The sequence below is a fragment of the Austrofundulus limnaeus genome, unplaced genomic scaffold (genome assembly GCF_001266775.1).
Source record: "Austrofundulus limnaeus strain Quisiro unplaced genomic scaffold, Austrofundulus_limnaeus-1.0 Scaffold213, whole genome shotgun sequence".
In the NCBI taxonomy this organism is placed as follows: Eukaryota; Metazoa; Chordata; class Actinopteri; order Cyprinodontiformes; family Rivulidae; genus Austrofundulus; species Austrofundulus limnaeus.
The window spans coordinates 79,022-88,697 of NW_013952615.1; the positions used below are offsets into that span (position 1 = coordinate 79,022).

At 36.8% G+C, this 9,676-nt stretch overlaps 2 protein-coding genes across 3 annotated transcripts in view; one reads left to right on the plus strand and one right to left on the minus strand.

Moving 5' to 3' along the window:
- Positions 1 to 6,583, plus strand: part of tdrd7b (tudor domain containing 7 b) — a 23,640-nt gene extending 17,057 nt beyond the window's left edge. The window contains exons 16-19 of the mRNA XM_014019246.1: positions 1,176 to 1,405; positions 1,511 to 1,694; positions 1,824 to 1,984; positions 4,163 to 6,583. Of these exons, the coding sequence (XP_013874700.1) occupies positions 1,176 to 1,405; positions 1,511 to 1,694; positions 1,824 to 1,984; positions 4,163 to 4,383 (796 nt within the window). The 3' untranslated portion in view covers positions 4,384 to 6,583. The remainder of the gene's footprint in view (positions 1 to 1,175; positions 1,406 to 1,510; positions 1,695 to 1,823; positions 1,985 to 4,162) is intronic.
- A 58-nt stretch (positions 6,584 to 6,641) lies between these two features.
- si:cabz01076231.1 (calcium-binding protein 2) overlaps positions 6,642 to 9,676 on the minus strand; it is a 4,838-nt gene continuing 1,803 nt past the window's right edge. For both annotated transcript variants that reach the window (XM_014019248.1, XM_014019247.1), the window contains 4 exons: positions 9,373 to 9,516; positions 7,213 to 7,322; positions 6,996 to 7,143; positions 6,642 to 6,908 (listed from right to left, as the gene is read on the minus strand). In XM_014019248.1, the coding sequence (XP_013874702.1) occupies positions 6,880 to 6,908; positions 6,996 to 7,143; positions 7,213 to 7,322; positions 9,373 to 9,516 (431 nt within the window). In that variant the 3' untranslated portion in view covers positions 6,642 to 6,879. The remainder of the gene's footprint in view (positions 6,909 to 6,995; positions 7,144 to 7,212; positions 7,323 to 9,372; positions 9,517 to 9,676) is intronic.

Below are 9,676 nucleotides of genomic sequence, written 5' to 3' on the forward strand. Positions count from 1 at the left end.
TGGGCGGGGTTTGTGGGGAGGTGGGGGCTTGCGCTCTGCCATGAGGAAGTTCGGCTTAAAGACACGTTCCAGGGGCATTTCTGGTCCCCCCCCCGTCGTTTTGCTCCTCAGCATGGCTTCCTAAAAACGCTGCAGGATTTCTCAAACATGCATGAATGTGTAAAAGCAAGGCTTTGGGCATGTTTTTATGACAGTATAATATTAAAACATGATATAAAACTCAAAAAAGTTGATTTTACATGATATTGCCCCTTTAAGTCTTTATTAACGGAGTCTTATTTACTTATTTAATTACTTAAAGTGCCCGTGACATCTTTTTTTGTAATAAATATGAATGCATTTTTTGAATGTTTACATTGATAACATTTTGCTTTAAAAAATTCTTGGCGCTGAGGTGAACGGTTGTTGAGATATTCACAAGTGAAATAACAGGAAGTGATGTCAAAGAGGAATGTCTGAACAGAGCATTGCTAAATTGTCTGATAACACAGATTTTAGAGAAGAATCTGTTTTTTTAGAGTTTGAGTGACCATCAGAGAGATTAAGAGTCAGAGATCAAAAGTTATTGTTTTAACGAACAATGATCAGAGACTTCCTTTTCTTGACGGGTTCCCCTTTGATGTCACTTCCTGTTTCACTTTGGCTGAGCCCAGTTCAAAAGATAATATGCCAGTTGTGTGACAAAATGGGTAAAATCAAGTGTATTATGCCAAGTTTCTTAAATATAAAAATGTTTTCTTCAACTTTGTGTGTTTGAAGGATATACATGTCACAGGAACTTTAAGGAGTTCTACTTGTAGAGGGGAAATATGGGTATTTGTATGCTTTTAACTGCATGTATAGCATTTAAAACTGCTGTGAACCAATCAGGTGGATTCTGTCCAGTAGTTTATTTACCATGTGAAGCAACTGCAAGAGTTTGACAATTGTAGTAAGAAGGTGTAGTGATTCATATCAAATTAAGGCTAAATCACAGGGAATCGCTGCTCCAAATCCTGTTTATTAAAATGTCTTAAAAAAAAAACTCTCGCATTTTTAGGCCAAAAACAACCCAACAAATGATTTTCATCAGTCGGCTGCACTGATTTCTAAAACTCAGCTTCAGAATCCGAAAGTGAAAATCTGTTATTGGGCAACCTCAAATTTTGAGTCTACCTTTCTTTTCTTTTTTTCAGCCCAATCAAGGTTTCTGCAAATCCTTTATCCTCCAAGTCTTCCAGCTCCAGTGAGTCCAGCAGCAGCAGTCCAACGTCAGCTGTTGTCACATCGAAAACTCATCTCAGGAGGACTCTGTCAGCATCCAAAGTAGGAGGAGGAGGAGGTAACAAAACCACCACAAGCCAACCAGGATCACCTTCATCACCTCCATCGTTTCTGCCACAACTGCTAGAGTTACCTCCAATAGGTAAGGATGAAAATATACAATATATTTTAAATTTTGCTACTGTCAATAGTGTTTTGAAAGCATTCAGACAAAAAAAAAAAACACTTTTTTTTCTTGCATTTTCAGGAAACAACATGGATGTGTTTGTTTCCTTGGCGTGCCATCCAGGCCACTTTGTGCTGCAGCCCTGGAGAGATATGTACAAACTGGTGGTCCTGATGGGAGAGATGATACTCTACTACAATAAAACTGAGGAAAAACCACTCAACATAGAGAAGAATCTCATTTATGCTGCTAAAATTGAGAGCAAGTGAGTCGAGTGTTGATCTGTTTTACCTGTTATACTGTAAGTTATTAATGATGTTGATGGCTCCAGTTTATCATCAGTAAACAGCCTTGTTAGTCTATGTCCTAACCGATTCTTCTGTATATTTTTCAGCTGGCATCGAGTGTTAGTGAAGGGAGTTCTAACCAATGGGCTGGTGTCGGTGTACGAGCTGGATTATGGTAAACATGAGCTGGTGGGCTGCAGCCTCCTCAGACCACTGATCAAGGAGTTCAGACAGCTGCCGTTCCAGGGAATCCCTGCTCAGCTGGCAGGTGGGTCGACCTAAGAGCTTCACAGAGAACTGTTGGCTTTATTCAAGATTTATGCTATGGTTACAATGATTTTATGGTGAAAGTGAAAACTAATTAAAGATATAATTGAGTTAAATTAACTAAAGGAAACAAAAAGGAGGATATGCTTGTTTTCATACTGGACAGGAAAGAAACGGATTCCTTTTTTCTGAGGCTGATTATTATTTGATCATGTTTTATAGAAGCGTCTCAGGTTTTAAAAGATTTATCATCAAATATTTTCTTTTAATTTATTTAATTTTATTTCTGTCTTTTTATTTTCTTTAGTATTACCAAAATTGTGTATTTTACTGCAAGTTTAGGATACTCGACAAGGGCTGGGTCTGTTGTTAGGGGGTTGTTCCTCCTGACAGAAGGTTCACATTACTCATAATTACAGTTTGCACCAATACCTTAATGTAACTATTAAATTACAATGTTATTATAAATGAAAGCAGAAAAAAATGCTATGTACAGTTATTAATAATCATTATTGATTTGGTGATGACCTTATGGGTGACATCAATGTTATTAGCAAGAAAATGCATCATGATGAAAAAAAGGAAAACGTGTACACAATATACTAAATCTCAAATGTCAGTAGCAACCACATAATTTATATATATAAATATGGAGTAGGAGTAAATACGTTTGTCTTCTTCCCACTCCTTTTCAAGTTAAATGTGTTCTTGTTTATATTCTTGTTTTTTATTATTATTAATACGAATTGTTGCTCGAAAAATTTAGGGGAGTTTTTCTTAGACAAAGCTGAGTTCTCTTGGTGAAATTTGATAACTAAGCATTACAGACAAGTTCAGCAGGTTCATATTAGTTGTTTTAGTCCAGGTTTTAACCTTTTAACTTCTCTATTGTTGTCTGTGCTGCTGTGTTTCAATCAATGTTTTTTATGCCCATTTTGAAGTAAAGTAGGGAAAGGTTGATGGAAACGAGAAAATTCGCTGTAAAAAAAATCATAAATTTTGCAGAAAAAAGTTTTCACGCTCGCTTGAGGTGGTTTTTGGATTCTCCAAAAAATAGTTGAAATGCAAAAGGGGAGATGGAAACACATTTGCTGAATAACTTCTGACGTAGCGAATGTTTACCTCACCTGATAGATCAGCTGTGTCTGCTGTCGGCGTCTTCCCGGATATTTTCATAAAAACTGTATTTGTTATTCGTCTCTGGACATCATGTAACATCACCAATATTAGTTGATATGACAGAACTATTACAGCTTTCCCTACAGCAACACATTCCTGAAAACTTCTCTCCATTGTCCTGAGTGTATCCCTGCTAGTTTATAACCTCTACTTCCTGTTTATTAAAGCCAATGTCTGATGTAATTACACTTTGTGTAGCCTGGTTGATTTATTCCTAACCTTTAGATCAGGGGTGCCCAAAGATTTTCCTTGAGAGGGCCAAAGCTAAAAACCATTTTCCCTGAGGGCCAAAATTAAAATCAGTCTAAGTGGGGTGGGCCAAATGCAATAATATAATACATGAAATGCAAATACTTCTCAAGTAAAGTTGCATTTTTTTAATTTAAGCTAGCAGCCATTGTGGTTGTCCACATTTTGTTTGTTTGGTTATTTTTCAGCCCGTGAACATGGAGAAAATTCAACGTATGCTCGGGCAGCAAAGGCTCCTGAGTCTTTTCATAATTTTAAATTTTGAGTATATGTGGTCTTATAAGGTGTGAAAATCTATATATGGACTTAAATCTAAGATAAATGTCTCTTGAAGTTATTTGTATTTTATATTTAATCTTAAAACTATTCAAAGAAAGTCAGTACTGTGAGTTAAGACTATCTGACTACAGCTCCTTGTACGTATAGTTGGACCAATTGTTGAAAAGACTAAGTGGAAACATAGTGTTTCTACATAAGACAGATTACAATCTAGTAACCAGGACAATTGGTGGTGGGCCACATCAAATGGTTTGGCAGGCCAAATTTGGCCCACAGGCCACACTTTGGGCACCTCTGCTTTAGATGGAAACGCGCCTTATTCATTTTTATTTGCAACATTTTAAAAGTTTGCTCAAAATTCACATTACAATTGTTTGGAAATGGGGCTAGTTATTTATTCCTCTAATTCCCTTTATTTTCACAGATTTTGACTTTTTGTGACTGACCTGCTCCTCTTTGCCTCCGCCCACAGGAGTGAAGCAGAGGCAGTGGTCAGAGGAGGCCTCCATCGTTTTCAGAAACCACGTGGAAAAGAAGCCTCTGGTGGCCCAGCTGGAGGCCGTGCAGGAAGCCACGAACCCGTGGGACAGGAAGTTGACGGTCTTCCTGGTGGACACCTCGCAGGAAGAAAGGGACATCTGGATGCATGACATCATGGCCGAGTTCGGAGACGAACTGAGCAACGAGCTGTAGATAAAAGGAGCTTGCTGTCCTGATTGATCACTGAAGACAGGAAGTAGAGAGCTACTAGTGGTAAAACAGCTAGAGGTGTCACCAGAAGAACTGAGAGTTTCAACTGTGACATAAAGATAAGAGCTTAAACAACTGAAATGACTCATTTAGGCTGTTTATGAAAACATGACAACCATATTTTCTGAACTATAAGTCACATCAGTCAAAAAATGCAGGGTATTCGTCGAAGAACAGACATTTAATCTGGAATAACACAATTAGCTACAAAATTAGAGTAACTTTACGTGAACTGTTTGCAATGGACTATTTCGCAGATACCGTTTAGCACCACCTATCAGAAGCAGCGTGCAATGGTTTGTGGGCAAACAAAAGAAAAATAAGTGATGGGACATGTTCTCAACGTTTAAAGTTTGGATTGTTGTGCATTTTAAAATATTTATTTTGGTTTGTGAGGTATAAACTTCTAATCAAAAAAAGAACAAATTTGTCCAGGACATTTACGCTGCTCAAAATTATCTGAAGTTGGAAATTTGATGCACGGCTCAGATCGCTGTAAACCACATCAACATATTTAGCATTAGATCTGTTAGACCCAGTGGATATAAATATTGTGTTTTCATTATTCTACTTTTTAGGCGGTATCCGTGAAATAGTCCACTAAACAACAACTGTAGCAAAATACCAAAATACAGGTTACAGTACTAACAACAAGCTAATATTAGCTACCGTTAGCTTACCATCCTCTGTCGTTATGCTCTCTCGTCATTAGCGTTAGAAAAAAAACTGATCCGATACAGTTTTCTGTACTTTTCCGTTCAGTTTGGTGTAATCCATTATTTTTCTAAATTAAACTACATTAAATTTGCGAGCTTTAAATATTTTGATCTCCGCCACAACCAGCCAGGCCCAACATATTCCAACAAGCAAGTCGTCAGTAAATTCACTAATCTCATTCCGTGATTGGTTGTCTTCATTTTCTTCTGCGACTTTTTCACTAATCCCTCACAAGTTTCTCATTCATTCCAAACTTTCTTTTCTGCTGCTCATTTTCTTAACCTGTAGGCTACAGGAACAAGATAAACTGCAGTTATCACAAGCCTAGAGTGTCCTCTCACAGCTGCAGGTGGTATGTTTCCTCCTTGGTGCATGTTAGTCACTATGATCTAATCAGTCAAAAACTGCGTCATGATGAGGGAAAAACAAAGTCTCATCAGAGTATGTCACAGGACCAGCCAAACTGAACAAAACTGACTTGTAGTGCAGAAAATATGGTATGTTGGGATTTTTGTGCCACGAACATTAAACCTAAATCCTCACAGCTGTGTAAAAACTGTCAGAAGATGCTTCCTTAAACCACGTGAACCAGCTTTAACCCTGAAGTTCTGCATGTGCATCTTGTTTCAGAGTTTAGGAAAGCCTGAACCCCCTCAGCCACGCCTAATGTGATGCTGGTAAGATGCTTACGACTTTGTTTACAAAGTCTGATTTTTCACATTGTTTACAAAATTCAGTGCAAACATTCCTCAACAAAAAAGTAGTGGACTTCATCACAAAGAAAACAGCTGAACCTGTAAATGTGATAAAATAAGAAACACAACATACAACCAAGATCTAATAGAATTTGTTGAAGAGTTACAAACTTTTTGACTATTTTAATCAGGCAGATGTTTTTATTTATTTAATCCAGGTGTTTTAGCAGCTTATTCTGGTTCTGCATGCTCTATAAATAGTTTGGATTAATAACTAATATTAAAAAGATCTATTTAAAGCAGTGACGTTGGGTCGTAGCTGTGAAGAGCATAAATGTTGTTTCCCTGTGTTAAACCAGCGTTCTGCTCCTGTGCTGTGAGTCAGTGGCAGCATTAATCCACAAATACTTTGATTCCAGTTTCTTTCTGACACTGATGCAACTTTAACTGCAGATTATTTGTGCACATTTTCCTGAATAGTGTGAAGTTTACCAGTAGTGTTATGCTTGTAGGGTTATTTTTTTATATAATTGAATTTACAAGCATTATTAAATGTAGAACTGATATAAGTGATTTTGGGGGGGTTTAGAGGCTCAAAGCTGCTTTTTTGTTGTTAGTTAACATTTTATTTATATTTAACTTATATTCTCTGGATGCTAATAGACACTATTTACAAATTATTTGGCAGTGATTTATGATGTTTTTGGAATAAAGTCTGATTGAAAGGCTGATTTTATGTGTCATTTCTTTGATTTTTATTCTGTTTTAATTGTGAAAAGACAGATTCAACAGGTTTTTAATTTCTTTATTAAAATAGCAAAGCATTTCTGTTTTATTTACACAAAACACCAGAACAAAAAAGCTCATTATTTTACTAAAATAACACAAAAAACTCAACATTTGAAGGCTTTTTCTTACAGTTCATTATAAAACAATGCTCGGTAGTTTATCACTATCATAAACATGTTTAAATGTGTTCATTTGATCCAAATTGTATTGAATTCGTCCGTTCAGTTATTTCCAGTGGTCAGTGAATAGAGAGCATCATCACAAACTCTGAAAAATAGAAGGAAGAGGACAAAATGTTGAGTTCTGCCTTATATTCTGAAGCTCCTGCAGAGTAAATAATCTCTAATCTCCCACCTTCAAAGTCGATGTTGCCGTCTGCGTTAATGTCCAGCTCCTTTAAGATCTCCTCCAACTCCCCCTTCTTCAGCTTCTCCCCCAGCAACGTCTTCAGAGCCTCCTTCATCTCTTCCTGGTTGATCTTTCCGTCTCCGTCCAAATCAAACTTTAATACAGAAGAGGAATTTTAGGAGATCAATAAATCATTTTTACAAGTCCATATGAAGTGTCTGACCTGTAAAAATGCTGACTGGAGCTCTTTGAGTCCCAGCATGTTAGTGGTCTCTCCCATCATCCGGGGTCCCATCAGCTCGATGAAATCATCAAAGTCCATCAATCCGCCCACTAATGAGGAAAAAACAAGAAAAGTAAAATAAATAAATAAACAAATAAATGATCAGGAATTTGACCAAATTAAAAGCAGGTAAACTTTTACAAATTTGATCAGTTTCAAGCAGGTTTTAAGGACTTTTGTTTGATCAAATTCCCACTCATATTTCATCCAAAAAATATTCAAAATTTTAATCTTGAAAAATGTCCTGATCTTTGTAATATTTTTTAACAAATTTCAGAGGTTTCTTTAATTGTCCAGTGAAACATACAACACATTAAATTAAATCAAATTTAATTTAATTTAGCTGAATTACATTTAATTAAATTAATTTTTTTTATTTTGTTTCATTTCATAGGCTAAAAAAACAAGAACCTACAGAGGAAAACAAGTATTTATTTATTTATTTATTTATTTATTTGTTTATTTATTTATTAGAATTCTGAAAAAAGAAAGCTACATTCTGGGCAAAAATAAATACAAAAAGCATTTCATAAAATTTTACTGTGGCCCTAGCCTGGTAAAAACCGGACCCTGTCCTTCACTTTGCTTCGCATGAGGGTCTGGACTCGCGGCTATAGAGAAGTGATTCTTGCTGGAGGCGTGGCCTCTGCTGAAGTTTAAAATGATTGGATCGAGGGTCTGGACTCTCGGCTATAGAGAAGCGATTCTTGCTGGAGGCGTGGCCTCTGCTGAAGTTTAAAATGATTGGATCGGTTGGCCATGACAAACTGTATGTGTGCCAGCTCCACTGTGAAGGAGGCTAAGCTAAGAAGCTAACCGGAAATTGCATGTGCTGTAAACAACCCTACTGAGAGGAGAAAAGTACCGAGCCGTACGAGTTGATTGTAGATGATACTGCTGCTTTGTCAGACAAATTTATTTTAATTTGGAAGCCTTATCAACACAGACTGGCTTCATTCACTTCCTCCACTGCCATATGCTAAACTAATTAGCAGACACTGCAGAGAAAATCAACATTGTTCAAAACTCCGCCTTCTGTTCGCTGATTGGCTCAGATGAAAATTCTCCCGTAGAAATCCTTGTCTATGGGAGAAATCCCAGACGGAGCAGTGAAGGGAAACTAGAACTGAGCGGAACTGCGTAGGAAAGCAAGGGCCAGGCTACTGTGGCACTACTCCTCTCTTCCATGTAGACCACTCCCATGTCCCGCCAAAAAGTCTCATCTTCTCTGATTGGTCTGGTAAAATTGCCTTGTTAGGCTCCGCCCACAGTTTCAAACAACCTCAACTGAATTAAGTGTTTTATTTGATGGAAATATACCAGGAATCTTTGATGGAAGAATGAGGCTTTAAACAAAAAACATATTCGGAAGTGTATAGGAACTAAGTACATTTACAGTACTTCATTGTAGTACTTGACATGAAAGTAAATTTTTTAAGTACCTTATATTTTGTTGTGTTCAAAACATAAATATTATACTTTTACTTCTTTACTTTAAAATGCCTGTGACATCAAATTTTTGTAATAAACATGAATGCGTTTTTGGAAAGATAACATTGATAACGTTGCAAAACAAATTTCACGTCACTGAGATGAACAGTTGTTGAGATACTTGCATGTGAAGAAACAGGAAGTGATGTCAAAGGGGAATATCTGCATGTAAACAGAGCGTTATTACAAAAGCTAACAACAGACTAGAGAAGAATCTGATATTTCTTTAGATTACTTTTAGTCCCTATCAAAGAGAGACGAAGAAGAGTTTAAATAATTTTGTTTTAATAAACAAAGACCAGCAAGTGTAATTTATTAATGAGTTCCCCTTGATGTCACTTCCTGTTTCACTTTGGCTGAGCCAAATTTAAAAGAAAGTAGGCCAGTTATGTGACAAAATGGGTAAAATTATGTGTATTATGCTAATTTTCCTAAGTGTAAATATGCTTTCTTTAACTTTTTGTATTTGAAGGATAGGCATGTCACAGGCACTTTAAAATTTAACACCTTGTCTATGAAAATACTCTAAAAAGTAAGATATTACTTCTTTTGTTGTATAAAACAGTGGACGCTCAGAGTGAAAGATGTCAGATTTGACATCAGACTCACTTCTCATCTTGATCTGCTGAACGATCTCCAGCAGCTCCATCTCGGTGGGCATGTATCCCATCGTTCTCATGCATTCAGCCACGTCTTTGTAGTTCAGGTAGCCGTCCTGGTCGTAGTCGAACTCTTTAAAGGCTTCCTGCAGCTCTGTGGAGTTTCACAAACTAAATGAGGTCAGTTTTACCCAAGCATTACAGATTTGATTTGATTGATTGATTTATTTAACAGGAAAAGATTATTAAAAATCAAGCCTGACTCAGCATAATTGCTGTTTTACAGCAGGTTCATGTTCTGCAGCACATAAAAC